The sequence below is a fragment of the Caretta caretta genome, chromosome 1 (genome assembly GCF_965140235.1).
Source record: "Caretta caretta isolate rCarCar2 chromosome 1, rCarCar1.hap1, whole genome shotgun sequence".
NCBI classification, from domain to species: domain Eukaryota; kingdom Metazoa; phylum Chordata; order Testudines; family Cheloniidae; genus Caretta; species Caretta caretta.
In genome coordinates, this window is record NC_134206.1 from 353,491,397 (window position 1) to 353,515,485 (window position 24,089).

Below are 24,089 nucleotides of genomic sequence, written 5' to 3' on the forward strand. Positions count from 1 at the left end.
GACCCCGCGGAAGCACCACTCCATGGCGGTGCCCGGTTCCAGGGTGGGAGGACGGGTCCTCTCCTTTCAGCGTCTCCCCTATCGCCCTGGGGACAAAGTGGCTCCTGGTCCAATGGCCCGTCTTGTCCCTTGGCTTCTTTTTCCAGCTTGTCAGCCCCAAACCCATAGCTGGCAAGAGCCGGAACATGGGCTTTGTCTTCTGTCCTTGCGAGGGGGCAGTGGGCTCCTTTGGGGGGTTCTGTTTTCCAGAGGCAGTTTTTGTCCTAGGGTTCCCAGCGGGCCGGGAGGGCCAGATCTGCCAGGGACACAGGCTCTGCCTGCTCCCGTGATGTGGCCCAGGATACGCACAGCTCCCGGGCTGGGGACCCTCGTGGAGGGGCTGGGGCTGCGCAGGGGGTGGTGTTGGCCGAGCCCCTGATCTCTACCTCCCCGCTGGGGACAAGGCTCGGAGACCCTGGGAGCAGAGACCCGCTGCCCAGACCTGCCGGCAGCAGAAAGCGGAGCTGCCCAGTCTGGACGGAGGAAGGATGCTCCCCTGGTCGCTGAAGGCAATGGCTGCTATGCCCGGTAGAGGGCAGCACGGCCCCAGCCAGGGTTGTGCAGCTGTAGGAGTGAGCAGAGCACCCATAGCCCTTTGCACCCTGGAAGCAGCTGCCCCCACAGGCTGTTGCTAGTGCCCCCCTTGGCCTCTCGGCACCAGCCCAGGCAAATCCCAGCCCCAGATGTAGAGTCCTGACCCAGCACACGGTGGCCAGTTGGAATGGGGGGATCCTGGGCCAGCCCAGGGTTCATCCACCCGCCAGGGGTCAGAGGGGGGAAAGAACTGGCCTCAGCCTGAGGGACCCCTTCCTCGGCCTCTCCAGGGGCCAGTGGATGTGACACCTGCTGAGCTGAGACCCAGCAAACTCGTTGCCCTGAAGCATCACTGGGTTGGAAGGGGAACCAAAGTCCCCACCCCGACCCTGATGGCAGAAAGTCCCAGCAGCTCCAGGGCCTTGGCACTGGGACAGAGCCAGCTCCCAGCAGGGCATCCTGGCCCCGGGTGAGTTTGTGGAGCTCGTGGGCACGGGATGAGGGGCTCGTACACCTGCCTCCCCGCCCCTCCCAGGGGCGGCCACAGGCCCTTCCACCTGCAGACCTAGGTCCTGGCTCCAGATTGCAGAGAATTCCTGGCACCGCTCTCTGGGACTCAGAGGCCATTTATCTGGCCTCCTCCCCGATTCTCCCCAGCCCCATCGCCCCCCTCCCCGGCCAGCTGTCCCATCGTGCCCTGTCAGCCCTTGGATGGATTTTCTCCCTGAGCCTGGGACACTTGGGGGTGCGCTCGGCGGCCCCAGGGGATGGAGTGTGCCTGGCACGACCTGCAAAGGGACAGGGGGCTGCGCTGGCTGGGAGGGGAGAGCTTGCGTTGCCGGTGGCTGGCGGCGTGCGGGCTGACCCCTGGCAGGCCCAGACATGGCTCCCTGGTGCGAAGGGCAGGTCGCAGCGAGCTGCCTCCACCCTGGGTGCCTGGGCAGGCTGCGCAGGGAGGCTGGGCCGGAGCCCGGGAAGGAAGGGCAGCAGAAATGCTGTTTCCCACTTCGGTAGGTGGGGGGAGGGGAAATGACTTCACAGCACCCTCCCTGCCTTCCTTGTAGTGAGCCCTGCCGTCCGTCCTCCCTCCCTCCATCCCCACGGACCATCTCTCCAACCTCCTCCATCCACAGCCAGCATCCACCCATCCCAGCATCTCTCCATCCTGCCCCATCCTTCCTCCCAGTCCATACACACCCACCATCCCATATGCACCCAGTGTCCCTCCATCCCTCCCCATAGACACCCAGCGTCTCTCCCTCCATCCTCATAGTCCCTGCATCCCCACGGACCATACCTCCAACCTCCTCCATCCATAGCCAGCATCCACCCATCCCAGCGTCCCTCCATCCCTCCCCATAGACACCCAGCGTCCCTCCCTCCACCCCCATCCACACCCACCATCCATCCAATACACACCCAGCATCCCTCCCCATAGACACACGTCCCTCCATCCATCCCATAAACCCCCCCCACCCCTTCTTCCATCCCCACACACACCCGCTCCATCGTCTCTCTGTGCCCATTTCCTTGATTTCGAAATGCTGGACGCTGCAAACTTGCAGCATGTGGCTCCCCCTAGTGGTAGCTGATTTCAGTCTCTATCCCGGGATGGGGCGGGGGAGGAGATTTTGGTGCCATCTCTCGGGTGTCTCACTCTTTAGGGTCTTGGCTCAGTGCTGTGCCCGGGTGAGCCTGCTGTTGGAGCAGCCGGGTAGTGGGCTGCCCCAGGCTGTCTCTGCTGGCCTGGCTCCAGGATCACGGGCTGGCTCTGGAGTCAAGCAGGGCTTTTGGCTGGGTGTGTCCCTGGATGGAGACCCAGGGACCACAGGGTGTCACAGTGATGTTTGAGGGCTGCTTGTCTCTCTTAGCCAGGGCTGGGCAGTGCACCGGGTGCTGTGGCCTGGGGCTGGGTGGGTGTGATGAATTGGGACTGTTTTTAATGTTTTCTCTCAATATTGTGGGGGTGCCTCAGTTTCCCCCTATGCAGTTCTTAAGTATCTAGGGGGTGGAGTAAGGGTGTATGATCATTGCAGAGCCCTAGAGGGCAGGTGTGTGCAGGGGTCTGGACACAGAGAATGGCCGACACCCTGTTTCCTGGCAACTGATGGCCTGACCCTTCCCCCCTGCAAGGTGAGAGCTAAAGGGTTGGAGAACAAAGGAATCCGGTGACCTCCTGGCCCGGGAAAGGGACAAGGCCCAGAGGAGGAGGGGCTGGAGGGAGTTTCAGTTTGGGGCTGGCTGGGACATGGAGTGAAGTGCAGACGGGGTTGTCTGGCTCACTGCCCTCCAAAATGGACCCAGCTGAGGGGTCCTGTTCTCTGCACCTGCAAACTCTATTTTAGACCATGTTCCTGTCGTCTAATAAAGTTCCTGTTTTACTGGCTGGCTGAGAGTCCCGTCTGACTGCGGAGTTGGGGGGCAGGACCCTCTGGTTTCCCCAGGAGCCCGTCTGGGCGGACTCGCTGTGGGAAGCACACGGAGGGGCAGAGGATGCTGAATGCTCCGAGGTCAGACCCAGGAAGGTGGAAGCTGTGTGAGCTGTGTGTCCTGCAGACAGGCTGCTCCCAGAAAGGAGACTTCCCCAGAGTCCTGCCTGGCTTCGTAGGGAGCAGTTCCAGAGCATTGCCCAGGGACTCCGTGAGAACTGGTGGTAGCGGTGGGATGTACTGCACGCCGTGGACGGCGCTCTCTGCAGTAAGTGATTGGGGAGCAGTAAAACGAAGGGGGACTGATGAGGACCAGACGTGCTGAAGGCTAAGAGAGGTGCGGTTTCGGGGGGCGGTTAACCCCTGGGAGTGTGTGACCAGCGAGAAGGACTGTGCAGTAATGGGGTCCCCATGGGGACTGCGATGAGCAGTGTCATAAATATAAAGGGAAGGGTAAACCCCTTTGAAATCCCTCCTGGCCAGGGGAAAGCTCCTCTCACCTGTAAAGGGTTAAGAAGCTAAAGGTAACCTCATGGGCACCTGACCAAAATGACCAATGAGGAGACAAGATACTTTCAAAAGCTGGGAGGAGGGAGAGGAACAAAGGGTCTGTGTCTGTCTGTGTGCTGCTTCTTGCCAGGGACAGAACAGGAATGGAGTCTTAGAACTTTTAGTAAGTAATCTAGCTGGGTATGTGTTAGATTATGATTTCTTTAAATGGCTGAGAAAAGAATTGTGCTGAATAGAATAACTATTTCTGTCTGTGTATCTTTTTTGTAACTTAAGGTTTTGCCTAGAGGGGTTCTCTATGTTTTTTGAATCTAATTACCCTGTAAGATATCTACCATCCTGATTTTACAGGGGGGATTTCTTTATTTCTATTTACTTCTATTTTTTATTAAAAGTCTTCTTGTAAAAACTGAATGCTTTTTCATTGTTCTCAGATCCAAGGGTTTGGGTCTGTGGTCACCTATGCAAATTGGTGAGGCTTTTTACCAAACCTTGTCCAGGAAGTGGGGTGCAAGGTTTTGGGAAGTATTTTGGGGGGAAGGACGCGTCCAAACAGCTCTTCCCCAGTAACCAGTATTAGTTTGGTGGTGGTAGCGGCCATTCCAAGGATAACGGGTGTAATATTTTGTACCTTGGGGAAGTTTTGACCCAAGCTGGTAAAGATAAGCTTAGGAGGTTTTTCATGCAGGTCCCCACATCTGTACCCTAGAGTTCAGAGTGGGGGAGGAACCTTGACAAGCAGTCTCAGGGGCGGAGGAGCCTGCGGCTTGGCCCTGGGAGAGAGAAGGACTTTTGCAGTAACAGGGTTCCCTGGGGATTGCAGCGAGTGGTCCCGGGGCGGAGGAGTCTGCAGCTCGACCCTGGCAAAGAGGTGGTGACCTCGAGAAGGGCTGGCACATGAGGGGTTCTCCCTGGAAACCGTGGGGAGCTGAGAACACATGGGCCTGTGAGTCCACAACAACTTGGGAAGAGCGGAGTGACGGCCTGTGACCGTCTCCTTAAGAAAGACATTGTAACCCTGTGCAGAAAGAGAGGGTTGAGCATTGGAAAGTTCACCAAAGCAGAGTTAATCGTGCAGCTGGAGGAGGATGACCGCTCTAAGGAACAGATTCCTGACCCCAAATGGGGCTATAGCAGGATCTGGGAGCAGCTGGAGTAGTAGCCAGGCACCCCCAAGACTCCTGTCCCTGACCATATGGGGGTCTTCACGATTGGGTTCCCCACTGGGGGATCGGAGATGAGTCTGAGAGTGCAAGTGAACTGGGAGAGACAGCGAGAGCCCGAGAAAGAGCTGCGGAAGCAGCAGCAGCAGGAACTGGCGGTGGGGAAGCGGAGAGGCCTAGGGGACCTCCCAGCGGTGAGTGGGGACGGACCCCGAGGGGCCAGTTCCGCAGGGAACCTCGAGACTAAATTGCTGCCCCTGGTTAAGGAGTGGGGGGATGTGGATGCCACCTCGCTGCCTTTGAGCAGGCTGGCGATTTGAACCAGGGGGACCCTGCAGAAAAGCCCCGGTGTCTAGCTCCCTTGCTGGGTCCCAAGGCCGTAGACTCCGTCAGCCAGATGGGTGGGGAGGTGGACAGGCTCCCACTCCTGACCCCAACCTATATGTCTGTGTGGAGTCTCCAGGGTCCAGGCCCCTCGGGCCCCCAGTGGGAGCGGAAGGTGATGGTCAATGGGGAGACATTCCAGGGGTGGCGAGATCCTGGGACAGAGAGAACTGGTGTCAGGCCCTGGGTGGTGCAGCCTCAGATGCTGAGGGGCTGTGTGAGCTGGGTGAGGGTCCCAGGGACGAAGCCCCTCACCCTGCCTATGGCCCAGATCCCTGTGCAGACCCAGTAGGGGTGGGGCTGGCTGGTCGTTGGGGTTCTCCAGGACACCAGCTGTGAGACCCTGTTGTGGGGTGACTGTGTCTCTTTGGGACAGGATCCAGGCCCTGCTCCTGTAACTGCCAAGGGTTTGAATTTGAATCCAGGGAACCAATCGGCGGAGAGGGAAATGGTCAGTGAAAATACAGATGACCTGGCTGGCAGGAGGGAGGAGCGGCTAGGCTCAGGCTACCTGCCTGCCTGTAACCAGCTCCCTGGGGCTCCCTGCCCCCTTGCACACCGGAGAGGGGGCTCAGGCTGGCTCTGATGCAGTGAGGAAAGCAGGGAGCTCGCTGCCTACCCCACTGGGACAGCAAGGGCAGTGCTGAGCACAGTGGGAGCTGAGACCCCAGCTTAGGGGGGGAGACACAGGCAGGGCAGGGGATCTGTGGGGAGTGGCAAGGTGCTTGGTAAGGAAAGTCTGGATGAGCCTAGGCAGCCTTGTGAGCTGATGGCTGTGTCTAGTCAGCAGGGTGGGAAGGCGAGGAGAGTGGAAGATGAGAGTCCCTGGACCTTACCTGTTAGCTGGGTGGAGAATTGGGGCAGTGAAGGAAACATGCCTGTGTCTGTCAGGGGTATTGAATTGCCTATGGAGGGAGCTACCCTGATCTCCAAGCAGTTGTCTGTGACCAGCCTTGTGTGCTGGGACCAGGGGAAAGAGATCCCAAGCTGTGTGTCTGGGAAAGGAGAAAGTGTGTCCGGCTCTTCTTTGTGGAGCAGACAGAAGGGGCCTTTCAGCCTGTGACGGTTGAGGGTCGTGCAGTTGTCTCAGAGTTGGTTCTGGATCCAGCTAAAGCCCAGGAAGGGAATGGTCCTAAGTTTGTGTCTGCTCGGGAGAATGGCCCTGTAACTAGGTCGCATCCAGTTAGTGTCTGTGTAAAATCCCAGAGACCAGACAATTCTGGTGCTTGTATTTTGCCTGTTGCTAGTTGTGACGAAGTGGGACTGTTCTTAATGTTTCCTCTGAATAGTGTGGGGGTGCCTCAGTTTCCCCTAGGCAGTTCTTAAGTATCTAGGGGGTGGGGTAAGGGTGTATGATCGTTGCAGAGCCCTAGAGGGCAGGTGTGTGCAGGAGTCTGGACACAGAGAATGGCCAACACCCTGTTTCCTGGCAACTGATGGCCTGGGCCCTTCCCCCCCTGCAAGGTGAGAGCTGAAGGGTTGGAGAACAAAGGAATCCGGTGACCACCTGGCCCGGGAAAGGGACAAGGCCCAGAGGAGGAGGGGCTGGAGGGGGTTTTCAGTTTGGGGCTGGCTGGGACATGGAGTGAAGTGCAGACGTGGTTGTCTGGCTCACTGCCCCCCAAAATGGACCCAGCTGAGGGGTCCCATTCTCTGCACCTGCAAGCTCTGTTTTAGACCATGTTCCTGTCGTCTAATAAACCTTCTGTTTTACTGGCTGGCTGAGAGTCACGTCTGACTGCGAAGTTGGGGTGCAGGACCCTCTGGCTTCCCCAGGAGCCCCGCCTGAGCGGACTCGCTGTGGGAAGCGCACGGAGGGGCAGAGGATGCTGAATGCTCCGAGGTCAGACCCAGGAAGGTGGAAGCTGTGTGAGCTGTGTGTCCTGAAGACAGGCTGCTCACAGAAAGGCGACTGCCCCAGAGTCCTGACTGGCTTCATGGGGAGCAGTTCCAGAGCATCGCCCAGGGACTCCGTGACACTAGTGTGTTGTTGGGAAAGGGTGCAGCAACTCTGTCTAATCAGGGTGAGATCCTAGCCAGGGCACAAGGAGAGCATGAAGGTGATTTAATTGTGTTACCTACTGATGGTGTGGAAACTTGTAGCAAGAAGGAAAAGATTCCTGAACTTGTGTGTGGCAAAGGGATGGAGAATGTTTCTGACCTTTTTTCTAGGAAGTCTGTAAGTTTGCCTGAAAGGGGATTGTGTAGGAATCCGCCGGATGGGCCAGAGGTGATTCTGGATGTAAGGGAGACCCAGAAAGAGTCTGTTGTTGCTCAGGAAAGTGTTCTTCTAGAGGAAGCCCTAGGTAAAGAGGGTAAGGGCAGAATTTCTGTGAGGGGTGAATTGTTGCATAGAAAAGCCCTAGGGAAAGGAATCCTCATGGAGTCTTTGCAAGCAGTTTACTGCCACTGAAGGGTGTGAAAGTGATTTAATCAAGAAAGTTTCAGTTCCTAACAGCCAGAAATTTTCTTTTGTGAATGGATCCACTGACTGTCCTGTTGAAAGATCCAGTGTGGATAGCTTTGAGAAGGTCTCAGATGAAGTGAAAGCTGTTAAGAAAGTTAAACAGTCCTCTAACCAAGTGGCTGTGTTTGGCCAGCTTGTTGGGGAGAAGACTCAATTCTAGTTTGACCCCCTGGGGTTTTGGGGGTGGCAAAAGGGCACGGGCCACATAAACCTTCCCACATGCGGCCTGTGAGTGCTATCAACCACCCCCCGACCTAAGGGAGGGCGTGAAACTGGAAGGGCCTGGTGTAACTCCCACCAAGGAATGGGAGAGATGCTGAGGCATCCATGGGAACATTGGTGGCTTCAAACTTCCCCAGGTCACTGGCTAAAGTGACCCCGCTCAGTTCGATCTCGAAGGGGGGAGAGATGTGACGAAGTGGGACTGTTCTTAATGTTTCCTCTGAATAGTGTGGGGGTGCCTCAGTTTCCCCTATGCAGTTTTTAAGTATCTAGCTGGTGGGGTAAGGGTGTATGATCATTGCAGAGCCCTAGAGGGCAGGTGTGTGCAGGGGTCTGGACACAGAGAATGGCCGACACCCTGTTTCCTGGCAACTGATGGCCTGGCCCTTCCCCCCTGCAAGGTGAGAGTTAAAGGGTTGGAGAACAAAGGAATCAGGTGCCCTCCTGGCCCGGGAAAGGGACAAAGCCCAGAGGAGGAGTGGCTGGAGGGAGTTTCAGTTTGGGGCTGGCTGGGACATGGAGTGAAGGGCAGACGGGGTTGTCTGGCTCACTGTCCTCCAAAATGGACCCGGCTGAGGGGTCCGGTTCTCTGCACCTGCAAGCTCTGTTTTAGACCATGTTCCTGTCGTCCAATAAACCTTCTGTTTTACTGGCTGGCTGAGAGTCACGTCTGACTGCGAAGTTGGGGGGCAGGACCCTCTGGCTTCCCCAGGACCCCGCCTGAGCGGACTCGCTGTGGGAAGCGCACGGAGGGGCAGAGGATGCTGAATGCTCCGAGGTCAGACCCGGGAAGGGGGAAGCTGGGTGAGCTGTGTGTCCTGCAGACAGGCTGCTCACAGGAAGGCGACTGCCCCAGAGTCGTGTCTGGCTTCATGGGGAGCAGTTCCAGAGCATCGCCCGGGGACTCCGTGACAGTGGGGCTGGGTATTGGCAGAGCTGGGGCAGGGCTGGGCAGTGCACCGGGTGCCGTGCCCTGGGGCTGGGTGGGGCTGGGTATTGGCAGAGCTGGGGCAGGGCAGTGCACCGCACTGGGTGCTTTGCTGTGGGGCTGGGCATTGGGAGCCCATCACAGTGCCGTCAGGTTAATGAAAGCAGCAGGAGGGTGCATTGGCAGGCCTGTGATGCAGGCCGTTCGGGATCCAGTCGGAGCCCCTTGGCTTGTCACTGGGAGCACAAGCGAGTCCCTAGGTCCCAGGCCGAAAGGGAAAGTGCAGGAGAATTTCCAGGCCAGGAATATGAACGCCTTGCCAGGCAATTCACTGCTGACCTTCCCCGCAGCACAGAGCTGGTTTGCTCATTTCATTTCTAATTGCCATGCTTCCTCGTTAGTCCCAGCAGTGTCGCTCAGCCCGGAGGCACAGCTGCAAATCCCCCGCCCCCCCCCCCCACCCCGTGCAGGGAGCGAAGGGCTTTTACCCTGCTCGGCACAGGGCTCTGCACCCAGCGTATGGGCCGGGGCTGATCCCTTCTCAACGGCACAGCCGTGCCGGCCACCGGCCTGTCCTGGGGCCTGCCGAGGGCTCATCTCTCTCCCCCATGGCCTGCATTTGCTGCGGGAAAACCCCTCTGTGCAGTGGGAGAACATGAGAGCGGCCAGGCTGGCCCAGCTAGCCCAGCGTCCTGTCTGCCAGCAGCGGCGGGGTGGGGTGGACACAGTCGCCCTGCGTGTTCCTCTCCTCCCACAGACCCTCAGCCTGCCCCTTGCGGCGCTGACGGGGACACGGCTGTGCCAGCGACGGGGCTGGCAAGCCAGCGTGACTCACGCAGGAGGGCCAAGCGCTGGGCAGCTCCTGGGGCACCCTGCCCCCCAGTGTCACCCCTGGATCTCCAAAGGCAGCAGGCATTTTCCCACAGCTGCCACCCGGGGCTACTGCACCCTGCCTCTCACAGCCCCTCCGCTGAAGCCCAGCCTTGGCCCCAGGAGCCCCCATCACAGCTGCTGGCCCTGCCGTCCCTGCAGAGAGGGCCCCTGAGTGGGAGGGGGGTGACTTGGCGCAGCTGGGTGCTTTGGGGGTCTGGGGAGGCCCCCCACTTCCTGCTGGCAGCCCAGGGGAGCATGGGGGGCGGACGAGTAGGGGGCTGCAATGTCTCCACATTGTTCCCCCCGCCCACCGCCCAGGAAACACACTGGTTCCTGCTCCAAAGGTTGCCCAAGACGCACGTCCTGCTGGGCGGTGCAGGGCTGGCCGGGCCTTGCTGGGGCTGGCTGAAGAGTCGCTACGGGCCCGTCCTCCACTGCTCGGCCCGAGGCATTGTGCCAAGGTCCCTTCCCTGTGCCGGTCCCCAGCCCACGGCATTCAGACGGGGTCCCTGGGCCAGCTCCGTTCCCTGCCCGCCCAGCACCGCGCACCGTGGGGCTGCATTGGGTGCTCTGGTGCTGGGCAGCAGGACAGCGCCCGACGATTGCCTAATAATGAACCCCAGGGGCGCCCTTTCTCCCTGGCGGCACTCGTGTCTCACTCAGACACTCGGAACTGGACGGGGCTGGGGCTTTGCAGGTTTACCCATGTAACGCCCCCGGCTCCTGCCCGACGAGGACCCAGCTGCTCCTGTTGATAAAATACTTTATTAATGCAAAGGGGGGAGGAGTTTCCGGCCCCCGCGCCCGGGGGCCTGTCACTGCCGCTGCGGGCTTTGGAGTCTGGAGTACAAACCACGAGCCTACCTCATTGCTAATACAGGGGTCAAAGTCTGGGCCCGGGCCCACCCGGGGCTGGGAGGAAGCGGGGGAGGAGGGTGTTAGGCAGCAGGTGTATGGGGGGGCGGGCATGGGGCATCTCTACTGAGCCGCTTCCAAGGGCCAGGGCGAGAGCCGGGCCCCGGGCCCCCTTCCCAAGGAGCTGTGGGCCCTGGCTGTTGGGAGCCCGCAGTCCCTTCTCGCACCCAGCAGGGAGCGCCCTCTCCTCGTCATAGAGCTGCAGGCCCCTAGGGCCGGCCACTGGCTCCCCCAGCCCCCTCTCCGGCGTGGGGGAGGACACGGGCGATGCAGTGTGGGCACTGGGCGCGCGGGGGGACGACATTGCGAATCTGCCCCGCCCCGGGACCCCTGGGACATTGCTGTGGTGTGAGCGCCCACTGCTGGGGTGCATGGGCCATGCATTGGCTCTGACCAGAGGGGACCCCCCTCCAGAGGCGGGAAGGGCCCGTCCCGCCTAGCACCATGGGGGGAGATGTGGGTTTCAGGGCCGCCCTGGCTCCTCCGGCCAGGCCGGGCCCACGGGGAAGGTGGCCGCAGCGGGGCCGGGGCGGCCCCTCTCCCTACAGGTCGATGGTGTCGCTGTTGATGCTGAGTGCGTCGATCTGCCGGCACACGTCCAGGAACTCCTCCTGCAGCAGAGCCGCGTCGCCCGCCGGCAGCTCCGGGACCAGAGAGTCCAAGGACTCCTGGGAGGGCTGGCCCAGGGGCAGGTACGGCCCCCCGGGCGGCGGGGGGGACCGGCGGGGGCTGCTCTCGCCCTGGCCCCGGGGCAGCTTCGGCTCGTAGGCAAAGGAAGACGCGTGGGTGGTTGGCTCCGGGCTGGGGCACAGGACCAGGGAGGAGCCGTCCAGGGAGAGTCCGTAGAGGGAGCTGGAGCAGCAGCTGCTGCCCCTCCATCTGCCCGGGGAGCAGAGGGCGGCATCAGGCGCGCCCACCTCTGGGGACGCCTCCCCATCCCCTCCCTGGGGCAGGGCCACGTCCAGCTCCACGCAGGAGGCCGTCCGGTACAGGCCGCGGCTGGCCGGCGTCTCCCGGAGCCCCTGGCGCTCCTGCAGGCCGGGGCTCTGGAGGCTGAGTGCCAGGGGGCTGGACCGGGCTGGGGCGCTGGGGGGCTGGAAGAGGCTGGCGGGGATGAGGGCCTCGCTGAACAGGGCCTCGTCGATGCTGCGCCGCAGGTTGATGGGCGACGGGGGCCGGAAGCCGGCGGTGGGGTCGCTGTCCATGGCCACGCTGATGACGGAGGAGGCCTTCGAGCTGTAGCCGCCCTCGAGGCCCGTCTCCGAGGTCCTGGCAGCCCCCGGACTGTGGGCGCCGCAGTAGCCCGCTGCCCCGTCCGCACTCGGGCGGCTCCCGGCCAGGGCATAGAGCGGCAGGAACTCGGAGTCGCTGCGGGTGATGGTGTCACACATCACCAGCTTCTCATGCTGCGCCACGGCCCACTGGAAGTTGTTGGCCAGGATGGGGGCCTTCACGGGGCCGCGGAAGAGCGCGCCCCAGCAGTGCACGCAGGGGGGCTCATGGGAGCAGAACATGGGGTACAGGCCCACCAGGGCCAGGGGCAGCCCGGTGCCCACCTCACAGAGCCGGCAGCCCAGCTGCAGCGACCACCAGGGCCAGGGCCCGAAGAAGCCCGGCGGCAGGCCGTAGCCCAGGGCGTGGAGGATGGCGTAGGCCTGCAGGGCAGCGCTCAGCAGGGCGAAGCAGGCGGCAAGCAGGGTGGAGCGCGCTGCCCGGCTCCAGTCGCCAGCGTCAGCGAAGGGGCAGTGGCCGAGGCGCTCGGTGGGTGGCGTGGCGCTCTGGAGGTGGTAGATCTGCAGGGCGCCCACCCGCCCCAGGCAGTAGAAGGTGAGGAAGGCGAGGGAGAGGAGGGCGGCCAGCAGGGCGAAGGCCCCCCGCGAGACCAGCAGCAGGAAGGGGAACTGGCGCAGCAGGTCGGCGGCCAGGACGGCGCCCACGGCCACGGAGAAGTGCAGCAGCACCAGGGCGGCCAGGCAGCCGGGGTGCCGGAAGCGGGCGCGCGAGAGCTGGACGCGGGAGCGGGTGGAGAGCAGCAGGAAGGCGACGGCCAGCGCGGAGGAGAAGCAAGGGAAGGGCAGGTCGTGCAGCAGCAGCCAGGCCAGGGCCGGCAGCCGCTCTTGCTGCCCGTAGGCGTCGTAGAAGAGCAGGAAGGCCCGGGCGGCGCCGGCCACCAGCAGCAGCAGGTCGAGGGCGGCCAGGAAGGTGCAGCCAGCCGGGCAGCGGAAGGGGAGGCAGGCCAGGCTCAGCAGGGAGAGCAGGGCCAGCAGGCTGAAGAGGGAGCCGGCCCCGTAGACGTGGGCTTCCCAGGCCAGGCCCCAGTCGGCCATGGCCGTGTTCCAGTCCGCGTGCAGCGTGACGAAGAGGGGCCTGGAGGGCAGCGGGTGTGGTGCTGGGGGGGCCTCGGGCTCAGGGCTGGGGGAGCCGCACTCCTCTGGCTTCTCTGGCGTGCACCTGGGCCAGGCGGCCAGTGCCCCCTCGCTGCCGGGAGAGGGGCCAGGGGCCAGGGCCGGGCCTGGGGATGAAGGAGACGGAGAGGCCATTAGCAGGGGGTGGAGGCAGACCCAGCGCTAGGGCCCAGCGGGTTTTCGTGGCCTGGCATCATCGTGGGGACGCCCACAAAGCCCACCCCCTCCTGCCTCTCCGGGGCCGGGAAACGCGCCACTCGCACAAGCCTGGTGCCCCACGGAGCTGGGCAGCACCTGGGGCCTGGCCCCGGGGGTGGGGACCACCAGGGGGGCACCAGGGGCAAGGTAGGGGTGATGGAAACAGGCTGCCCTGCCTCTCCCCCACCCACAGAGCGTGCACCAGCCCCAGAGCACGCTTACCCCCCCACAGAACGCACATCAGCCCCAGAGCGCGCACGCTCCCCCCCACATGGAGCACACACCAGCCAGAGAGCACGCTTACCCCCCCCACTCACAGAGCGTGCACCAGCCCCAGAGCACGCTTACCCCCCCACTCACAGCGTGCACCAGCCCCAGAGCACGCTTACCCCCCCACTCACAGAGCACGCACTGAACTGGCTGCAGAGCCCGCACACACACATACACAGAGCAACTGCCGGCCCCAGAGCGCAACCCCCCCCGCCCCCGGGCCCCAGTGTGAACACACACACACAGAGCACACACGTGTCCCAGTGCATACACACACACGCATACTAATATACCATCACCTGGCAGATGCTCCCACTTGAGACACTCACAAAACACACGTGCAGACACAACTTTGTGCGTGTGCATTTTGCACTTGACTATGTGCCCCTGCGGGGAGGGCAAAGGGGGGGCTTTGAAACACACACAGGCCTTACAGTGAAAAGGCCCCCGATCAGGGCCTGGTGACTGCTGTATTCAGCCACTCAGGCCCGGCGGTGCGAACACCCGCCATGCACAAACGCACGTCCCCTGAGCTCCCCCCGCATGGCCGCACACACATCCCTGCACTATCTGCGCCCGCGGCTGGAAAGCAGGCAGCCAGGGACTCTGTTCTGGAGATAAAACATGAAAGCGAACAGCCCCTAATCCAGGGGCCCTGGAGCCGCAGAGCTGCTGGCAGAATGTGCCGGGCTGCTGGCTGCTTGTGGGGAGCCGGCTGGCTGAGCCCCCTGTGACCTCAGGGGTGGGGCGGTGCCGACTGTCAGCTCAGGCAGACGCCCTGTGCGGAGCCCCCATGCCGCTGGGCCAGCACAGCAGGGACAGATGCCCACCAGGCACATGGCGCTGGAGGGGGACCCCGGGGACCCCCATGCTCACTCCAACAGCAGAGCACACCAGGGTGCCTCAGTGACAGCTGGCTTGGGAGAGCCGGGTGCGCCCTTCTCCCTGCTGGGAGAGGCCACCTGCCCGGGAGCTCAAGGCCAGGGAGTGACCAGGGCCAGGGCACGTGGGCTGAGATGGACAGGGTGGACAAGCAGCGCCAGCCTGGTTCGTGGGCACATCCTAGGGGCCTCCCCGTGTCCAGTGGAGGCTGAGAAAAGCCTCTGCATTGCAACTGCTTTGGAGCAAGCCCAGCGCCCGCTGGCCGGCCCCGTGGGCGCTGGCGTGGGGGAGGGGAGGCCGGCGGGCTCGGAAGCCTTGTTGGCAGCCACAATGGGCTGGGGCTGCCTCTCGGGCTGTTTGCGTAGCCAGGGGCTTCTCCAAACACAGCGGCTCACACAATGGCCGGTCCCAGCGGGGCACAAAGGCTCCATGGGGCCTGGCAGGAAGCGGCAGGACAGATGCTGATCAGCAGTCACCCCAATGCCGACACAGCCTCCTCCCCCCACGGCTCCCCCAGGAGGCCTGAACTGGGGCTGCCAGAGGTGCCCCTGGAGCTCAGCCCAGCCCCACTTCCCCCTCCTCGACAGCCCCTCTCGGGGGCAGGGCTCCAGCAGCGCAGGGGGTCCTGGCCCGGCCCTGCACCCCGCTTTGTTTATCCCTCTCGAGTCTAATCCGGGGCTTTAGCCAGGTTCGGATCAGCACCAAGTGCCTCTGCAGCCCCCTCTTCGCTGGATTAGTTCTGGCATCTCTCAATCCGCCCGCACGTTTGCATCACCGCAGAGGAATTTGCCACGGAGCCGGCTGTCTGGCCCCTGGGCCGTGCTGCTGTCAGGGCCGTGTGCCCTGCTATATGCAGGATCGTCCTGCCCATGCCCGGCCAGCGCCATGGCCTGGGGGGCAGAGCTCAGGCCCGGGGGTCTGGAGGGCTACGCCTGGCCATGCCACTGAGTTGGTGGGACCTGCCCCTCCCCAGCCCTCTGTCCATGAGAACGGTCCCATCCCCATTCCTAATGCGCTGAGACGTAGGGACAAGAGGCACAGGGTGTGCTCAGTACTATTGTCAGTCGGGGCCCCACTGGCCCCAGCTGCGTGGCAGCCCCATCCCCCTGCATGGAGCTCCTGCTCTGGAGTCCCGGGGGCACTCAGCCCTCAGTCGCCCTGCGACAGACTCTGCTAAAGAGAGTGACCAGCCAGATCCCCCCGGGCTGGGCAGCGCCATGTGGGCTCCGGCACAGGGAGGAAACGCGGGGGGAGCTCCTTGGGAGGGCTGGCTATGGAGCTCCTCCCAGGGGGGGTCCCCCTACGGAACAGAGGCTCCTGGGGAGGGCTCCTCGGGGGGCTGGGGAGGGGGCGCCCCAGGGAAGATGCAGCGAGGGGGAAGTGCTGGGGCAGGGAGGAGCTGCCAACGCTCAGGCTCCGCAGAATCTGGTCCTGATGGCGGGAGAAGCTGCAGCCCCGGAACCGAGGAATTAGACGCCGTTCGGAGGAAGGGCCGGAGCAGTTCGATCTCTGGGGATCTGACCCTAGAGGAGAGACCCTTCCCACACTGCTGGCAATAGGGCCTGGCTGCTGAGGGACCTGGAGACAACTCAGCCCCTGCCCCCTCCAGCCAGGCGGCTGCAGTGGAGGCTGATTTGGGTGATGTGTTGGTTAAATAAGCTGGAGCCCGGAAGGGGCACTGTTCAATATACATAAGCCTCATAGGACTTATTAAAAGCCCACTAGGGGAAACTGAGGCAGGGACTTAATTGCAGCACTGCCCCGCCAGGGGGCGCTCCAGGGGCAAGGCCCCCATTACATATGCACCAATAGGGCTGGATGGACGCTGGGTGTGTGCCAGGGTGGCAGCAGGCTGGGTGCCAGGCCAGAGAACGGCTCCGTTACGGAGGGAGACAGAACGCCGCCCTCAATGCGCCCGCGGCAGGACTGGCCGAGCGGGGTTCTGCGCAGGTGTGCTCAGGCGATGGCCCCAGAGGCGACAGCCACTCTGTTTCTCCACCCAGCCCTGCCGTTGCCACTCGCTGAGCCGCGTTTCTCCTGCCGGGCTCCCCATTGCTCGGAGATCAAAGGCCCTTCTGCAAACCTGCCTGGACCAGCTGCCTTGGGGAGGTGAAGGCCACGCAAAGCCAGCAGCCAGTCCACACTTGGCACCCCAGGGGCATCTGAGGGGGTCAGCCTGCAGGATGGGGGGCAGCAGAGACGTGCCCTCTGTAACGTGGTCGAGGAGAAAGACTCCTCAAAGTCAAACACCAACACGCGGCTGTGAGCCACGCGGGCCGGGAGAGCAGGACGGGGCCGAGACCCAGCGTGGACGAGCGCGCGAGCATCTCCGGCGGGCACAGCTCCACTCTACTGAGACCCCTGCCTCCGCCTGCAGAGGGGAAGGGCCCCTCCCCATGCCTGGCCCGGGATGAGCAGAGATTCCTCCAACCCAGCTACTCAAAGCTCCGGAGGGTCCCCTCGTGCCCCAGGGAGCGGCAGAACCCAGCCTGGGAAGCTCTCACCAGACAATCTGGGAGAAGACTCGTAAGAGGCCATCGCGCAGCTTTCCCCAGAGAGCGCCCCTGGGGTCCAGCAACTTCTACAGAGACCCCCAAGGCAACAGGGACCCCCTGCTCTCGCAGCCGAGGGGCGGGGTTCCGCAAACTTGCAGGGATGTCAAAATCGAGGGCGGGGGGAAGGGGAAGAGGGCAGGAGGCCGGGAAAGATGGACTGAGTGGCGGAGGGAGGGTCCCAAGCCAAGTGCTTGGAGAGCTGGCTGGGCGCTGCTGGCTCCTCATTGACGCCACCGGGGAGCCATTCAGTATTTTACCCCAGTTATTTTGCTGGGCTGGGGGCTGGGCAGGGAGGTGGGGGTGAAGGGAGCCCAGCAGAGGTTACTCTCCCCCCCCCCCCCGCAAGGAACACCTGGCGCTGTTAAAGAAGACGACCCCAAATCCCATTCTGAAAACAACCTGTATTTCCCTGCCCGGCAGGCGCTAGATGGTGCGGAGGGGCAGAGGCCGGGTGAGGCAGCTCTCTATGGACTCGAAGACAGTGTAGGGGTCTTGGTCGGCATTGACGTAGACGGCGTCCTCGTAGAACTCCTGCAGGTCCGCGGCGTGCCGGCCGTACAGATCCACCTGCAGCTCCAGCTGCTCCACCGCGTCCTGGGGCTTCTGCCGCAGGCGCTGGTAGAGCTCCGGGCTCGGGGCCGGCTTGAACAGGTGGTGGTAGAGCTCGCCAGTGACGGGGTCCGTGGCCCGCTGAGAGACCCGCTCCAGGATGGCGTCCAGGGGCAGGGTGAGGAAGACCACCCGGTTGGGGATGAAGCTGGTGTTGCTCAGCAGCTCGGCCTGGTCCGCGTCGCGCGGGAAGCCGTGCAGCACCCAGCCGCAGGACGCGCAGTCCGGCTTGCCCAGCCGCTCCCGCAGCACCTTCAGGACCAGGTTGTCCGCCACCGGGCACCTGCTCTCGAAATACGGCTTGATGAGCTCCCCGATCTTCGACTTCTCCGCCACGGCCTCCTTCAGCAGCTGCTTGCAGTCCACGTTGACCAGGCCGTATTTCTGGGCCAGCAGGGCGGCCTGCAGGCTCTTCCCGCTGCCAGGGGGCCCGCAGAGCAGGAGCCGGGGGGTGAAGGGGGCAGCCGAGCGGGGCTGGCTCTCCACGAACGTCAGCACCTGGGAGAAGACGTCGGCGCAGGGCTGGTCGGCGTTGACGGTGCGGAGGTTCCCCGGGTAGCTCTGGAAGATGCCCTGCATGTTGCGGTGATACTCCAGCAACCGCCTGGCTGTGGCCTGCTCCGAGCAGCCGTCGGGCTGCACCAGGCGCTGCTCCACAGTGGGGTCGGCCGGCCAGTCAAAGGTGGTGTGGTACACCTCCCTGCTGACGGGGTCCAGGCGCTTGCCTAGGTTCCTCTCCACCAGCACGGTGTCCGGCGCGTAAAGCACCACCACGTGCCGTGGCACGATGCCGGAGGCCTGCAGCAGCAAGGCCTGCTCGCGGGTCTGGGGGAACCCGTCCAGGACCCAGCCCTCCCTGATGCAGTCCATGTCCGAGAGGCGGTCCTGGAGCAGGCCGACCCAGAGCTCGTCTGGGATCTGCTCCTGCCGCAGCTGGTAGCTCTGCGCCTCCTTGGCCAGCACCAGCGTCTTGTTGGACAGCAGCTTCTGCTGGCTGAGGTACGAGGCATTGAGGTGCTTGCAGAGCCACATGGCAATGGTGGTTTTCCCGGCGGCCGGGGGGCCCAGCACGAACACCCTGGGCACGTGGTCGCTGTCCTGCTTCAGGTGGTCTATCATGAAGGAGATGGGGTCCTCGGGCTGGTGGATAAGCAGCGCCTCCACCATGCTTTGCATCAGCTGGAAGACGCTGTGCTTCTCGGCATACAGGGCCATGGCGGGGGGGATGTGGGGCTTGGCAGCGACGTCCATCTCTCTCCAGCTGCTCCAGGCGACTCCTCGGCGGGATTCCAAACCCGGCCCCGGGTTCCAGGGTTGCCCAGCAGTAGCCTGTGACATCACAGAGCACGGGAGTGGCGGGTGGAAGGCGGCTCCCTGCAGCGAGCAGCAATCCCCAATCGCCCACGGGTGCACGGGCACAGGCTGCCTTCCTGCGGCTGGGCTCCCGCAGGGTACGACCAGTGGTGCGCTGGGCCTGCTCCCAGGGCCCGGGCCGGCGAGCAGAGGGCTGGCTGAGCCGAGCCCACTGGAGCGGGGATTCCGGCAGGGGAAGAGGCAGGTTGGGGACCACGCAGCCACAGCGGGGGCTGGAAATCAGGGTGGCGGAGGTGCCAGGCAGGGGCTGACGGAAGGAGCAGCGGCAGTGCGGTTGCCCCCGCCATGCCAGACCAGCGGGAGGTCGTCTCCGAGCAGCTGCGCTGCCCTTCCCAGCAGGCTGAGCCAGGGACACGGCGAGACTGCAGAGGTGAGGGGCCTGTCGCCGGCAGAGCTGCTGTCCTCACCCCTGTCCAGATCCATCTGTCACCTCCATGCAGGCGGCTCTTAGCTGGGCTGACGGGCTGCCACCAAGCATTTGTCTGCTCGCTGCGCCCGGGACGCCGCAGGCCCCTACGGCACTGCTGCATCCGCCTGCCTGCACCCGGAAAGGAGCGTGCCGGATGGAGGCTAACGCTGCCTGGCACCCGTCAGCCTGGGCACGCAGGGCATGGCAGCTCTCGCTCCATCTCCCCATGGGATGTGACAGGCGGCCCCGGCCCTCTGCAGGGAGCCGGCATGGAGCCGAGTGACCTTCAGGGGCGCAGCTTCTCCGGGTCCAACCAGAGCCCACCGACGGCTATCGCCAGACACTGTGCTGGCCCCACCGGCCGCAGGCCAATGGGGCTGGGGGGGAGTGCAGAAAGGGGGTTGGGGCAGAGCAGGGGCACCCCAGGAGGAGGCAATGTGGGGAACAGGAGAGGGGACGGGGGGAGTGGGCTGAAGGAGACAGTGGGGTTAGGAGAGGCTGAGGCAGCGGGACTGGGAGCTGGGTAGCAGGGGAGCATATTCTGTGGGCTCTGACCACACTTCATTGCATAACCCTCCAGAGGCAGAACGGTTCCAGCCAGCCCAGCCCGGCCCGGCCCCAGTGACTTTCCTGCTGCTGCTAGATCCCGTCATGGAAAGCTCCCCCAGGGCTGGCAGCGAGGGGTGTGCGGCCGGGAGCCACCCCGGGGGCTGGAAGGGCGGCTTGACCCTCACAAATCTCTCCCTGCTCTGAGACGTGCTGGGTTTCTCCAGCACCGGGGGGCTGATCCCTCTGCACTCAGCAATGGCCCAGCATGGCCCCCTAGGCGGGGAGGCTGGCCAGGACACCGGGGTTCTCTCTCTGGCCTTGTCAGACCAGCCTCTCCAGCAATTGGCAGAAGGAGCCGGCTTATCAAGAGGCCTTGGTCACAGCGTGGGGCCCCTCCAAGGCCAGGCAGGTTTGCAGACCCAGCTGCATTCCTCCCTCCGGGCCACTGGCTCCGCACCCCTGGCCTGGGACAGGATGCACCAGGTGGCTGCCCAGCGAGGGCCGTTCGGGCGCCCGGTTCCAAGTGCCAGCCCAGCCCGGAGCAGTGCCCCAGCCAGTCCCCCTGTGCCTCGTCCCCACCCCCACTCCCCGGGCCAGCCCCGCGGCCCCTCCTGCACTGCTGGGAACCCCACCCAGGCTACAGAGGCAGGTAAAAACATCCCCACATGCACCTGGGCCTTGTGCAACACCCCACCGGCTGTAGGCCCCCTGCAGGCCCCCCACCCCCAGACCTGTTGAGCCAGCTCCTGGGCAAAGGTCCGAGCTCTCCTCCCCCATGTCAGGGAGATGCCGAGATAGCACCGAGCTCTGTGCAAAGCCAGGCATGGCTGAGTCCACCAGGACCCTGCACATGCCCCGCTGGGGCTCAGGGACTTGCCACTGCGCCCTGGCTGGGTGCTCCAGGCCAGCTCAGCCCCCCAGCGGAGTCCAGCCCCGGCAGCGTTAACCCTTTGCATCCCCTACTCTCAGCATCGTGCCCCCAGGGCTGGGGACTAGGGCGAGGAGGCAAAGACCCCCTTGCCACGGGAGGGACCTGAGCCACAGGAGGGCGTGAGCCGTGGGCCCAGGAAAAAGGACAAGGCCCTGGGCGCTCTACAGCCAGAAAGAGCCAGGGGGAGTCCTGCAGCCAGGCAGGAGGCCGGGCCCTGGCTGGGGCGTCCTTGTTTGGACCTGACAGTCCCCGTGTTTCCTGCTGTGTGAATGAGACAGCATGGGGGCACAGGGGGTGAGGGGGGACATGGGGGCACAGGGGCACGGGACGCCCTGGGGCCCAGCTACCTGTTCTGGAGCCGTATGTGTGCCAATGTATACCGGGGGTATCGGGGCATGGGAGTGTGAGTGTTGGGGGATCAGGGCATTGAGGTATCGGGGGCACGCTGGGGGAGTGCTGGGCTGTGTACCGGGGGGTATAGCATGCTGGTCAGTCTGTCTGCTGTGTGTGTGTTTGCTGGGGTGCGTAACAGTGCAGCATTAGGGGTATCAGAGGGGTGCATGGGGAGTGTGTGTTGGGGGAGTCAGGGGGTGCACTGGGGTGCGTATCAGGGCTGGGGTGCATTAGGGTGTGTGTATCGGGGGTGTCTTGGAGTTCACTGGGGTGCGTATTGGGGTGCATATCAGGGCTGGGGTGCATTAGGGTGTGTGTATCGGGGTGTATTGGGGTGCACTGGGCTGTGTATCAGGTATGCACTGGGTAAGTATTGGGGTGCATATCAGGGCTGGGGTGCATTAGGGTGTGTGTATTGGGGTGCACTGGGGTGTGTATCATGGTGGGGTGCCCCAGTGTGAGAGTATCGTGGGCTGTACGAGGAGGCCCATTCTGCGCGGTGGGTGGGGGCACAGGGCTGGGTGGTGGGTCTCCTTCCGTATGTGGCGGGGATTCTGGATGCCCTGGCATCTGCTCAGGCTCCGTGTGCTGGGGACAGGCAGTGGGAGGGACTCAGAGAGGGAGGAGCTGGTTTGGGGGCTGCCCCAGCCCCACAGGACAGGCGGGTCAGCCCAGTGGCTCACCTGGCTCCATGGCACGGGGTAGGGAGGGGCTGGTGTCCTGTGGCTGGTCCCAGACGCCGTCTGTGCTGTTCCTCTCCTGTGGCCCCCTCCTCTCTTGGTGCCAGTCTGGGGGCAGCGTAGGACCAAAGAAACCTGCAGGGAGACAGTAAAGACCAGGCCTGGTCAGCACAGGGGGCCAGGGACCCCCCACATGCACACGGAAAGGGGGACGTCTCGAGTCTGACAAGAGTTGGAGACCCCCCCGCACACACACACAAGGGTGCTCGGGGCCTGCTCGGGACGGAGCCGTCAGCAGCAGGTGCCCAGCGGGTAGGGGAGGGTTTCCGGGGTCTGTTGCAGCCAGGCCTGGCTCTAATTCAGCCCAGACGTATGTGACCAATGTCTGGGAGAGGGGCTACGGCCCACAGACCTCCCCCCCCACGCGGTGCCCCCTGCAGAGAGGCCAGGCACTGAGATCTCCAGGAGCCCCAGAGGGGGTCCTGCCTGGCCCTGCCCATGGCATCTCTCACTTGCTCACTTCTCCGGGATGGGGCCGTGCAGCAGGGAAAGGACGAAAATGGCCCCAGTCCCCCCATACACACACAGGCCCAACCCCCACCCCAGCCCTCCGGTTCTCGACTGGAACACTTGGTCGAAAAGGGACCCTGGCGGCTCCAGTCAGCACTGCCGACCAGGCCACTAAAGGTCCGGTCGGCAGTGCTGTGACACTAAAGCAGGCTAGTCCCTACCTGTCCTGGCACCCCCTCGCGCTGAGCCCCGGAAATGGCCAGCAGCAGGTCCGGCTCCTAGGCGGGGAGGCCACAGGGCTCCTCCGCGTGCTGCCCCGCCCCAACCACCAGCTCTGCACTCCCATTGGCCGGGGGCGGTGCCTGCGGGCCGCGGAGCCTCCTGCCCCCCAGGCCTAGGTCAGGAGCTGGACCTGCTGGCCACTTCCGGGGTGCAGCCCGGAGCCAGGACAGACAGGCAGGCAGCCTGCCTTAGCCCCTCTGCACTGCTGACCGGGAGCTGCCCGAGGTAAGCCCCCGCCCCAGCTCCAAGCCCCAACCTCCTGCCCCAGCCCTGAGACCCCCCCGCTGCACTCCAAACCCTTCATCCCCACCCCACCCCAGAACCCGCGCCCCCACCCAGAGCCCTCAACCCCCCTGCACCCCAATCCCCAAACCTGGAGCCCCTCCTGCACCCCACCGCCCACATCCCCAGCCCAGAGCCCTCACCCCCTGCACCCCAAACCCCGCTCCAGCCCAGAGGCCCCTTCCACACCCTAAACCCCTCATCCCTGGCCCCACCCCAGAGCCCTCACCCCATCCTGCACCCCAAACCCCTGCCTCAACCCGCAGCCCACTCCCACACTCCAAATCCCTCAGCCCCCCTCCCCAGCCTGGAGTCCCCTCCTGTATCCCAAACCCCTCATCCCCAGCCCCACCTAGAGCCCACACCCCCAGCCAGAGCCCTCACCCCCTCCCACACCCCAACTCCCTGCCCCAGCCCAGAGCCCCCTCCCACACCCTGAACCCCTCATTTCTGGCCCCACCCCAGAGTCCGCACCCCCATTTAGAGCCTTCACCCCCTCCTGCACCCCAGTCCAGTGAAAGTGAGTGAGGGTGGGGGAGAGTGAGCCACTGAGGGAGGGGGAATGTAGTGAGTGGGGGGGTGGGGCCTCAGGGAAGGGGCGGGGCCTCGGGGAAGGGGCGGGGCTAGGATGTTCCGTTTGGTGCGATTAGAAAGTTGGCAGCCTTACTCGCGCCCAGGCCCCTGACTCTGGGCAGGGGCTGCTAGTGGCCATGCAGCAGGGGGGCTCAGTGTGTGCTGTCCGGGGGGGCTGCCCTTCTTGAGATGGGTCTGGGGCAGGCGTCTGCACCGCAACCTCCCCATGACTGGTGTCACGGGCTCCTTCGAGGGCTGGACGGGCCGTGGGGGACGAGCTGCCCTGCCCGCAGACAGGGCCACGGGGGCCTGCTCTGGGGTCAGTCCCCCAGATGCTAATCCAGCCCCTTCCGCACCACAGAGACAGAATGAAATCCCTCCCCAGGGCAGGGGCTTCTGCGCTTGGACCCCCAGAGGAAGGGCCGGCTGCAGCCGGTTCCCCCATGAGAAGCACGGATCATATCTGTGCACACACGTGTACGCACTCTACACAACACACACACACCTCACACACACCTCCGGATACAAACCCAGCACAACCTTGCACATACGCAGACCCACATACACACCTCACATGCACCCCCGATGCACACACAGCACAACCTCGCACACACGCAGACCCCCCTACACAGCTCACATGCACCCCCTTGATGCACACATGGCACAATCTCACAGACGCCCACACGCACAATCTCGCAGACATGCAGACCCTCACCCACAGCT

At 63.8% G+C, this 24,089-nt stretch overlaps 1 protein-coding gene and 1 pseudogene across 2 annotated transcripts in view; both read right to left on the reverse strand.

Moving 5' to 3' along the window:
• Positions 1 to 10,295: 10,295 nt before the first annotated feature.
• PRRT4 (proline rich transmembrane protein 4) overlaps positions 10,296 to 24,089 on the reverse strand; it is a 35,179-nt gene continuing 21,385 nt past the window's right edge. For both annotated transcript variants that reach the window (XM_048821367.2, XM_075124619.1), the window contains exons 3-4: positions 21,723 to 21,854; positions 10,296 to 12,976 (exon numbers count right to left, since the gene is read on the reverse strand). In XM_048821367.2, coding sequence (XP_048677324.2) covers positions 11,007 to 12,976; positions 21,723 to 21,854 — 2,102 coding nt within the window. In that variant the 3' untranslated portion in view covers positions 10,296 to 11,006. The remainder of the gene's footprint in view (positions 12,977 to 21,722; positions 21,855 to 24,089) is intronic.
• On the reverse strand, positions 17,161 to 18,798 carry LOC125624369 (adenylate kinase 8 pseudogene; annotated as a pseudogene).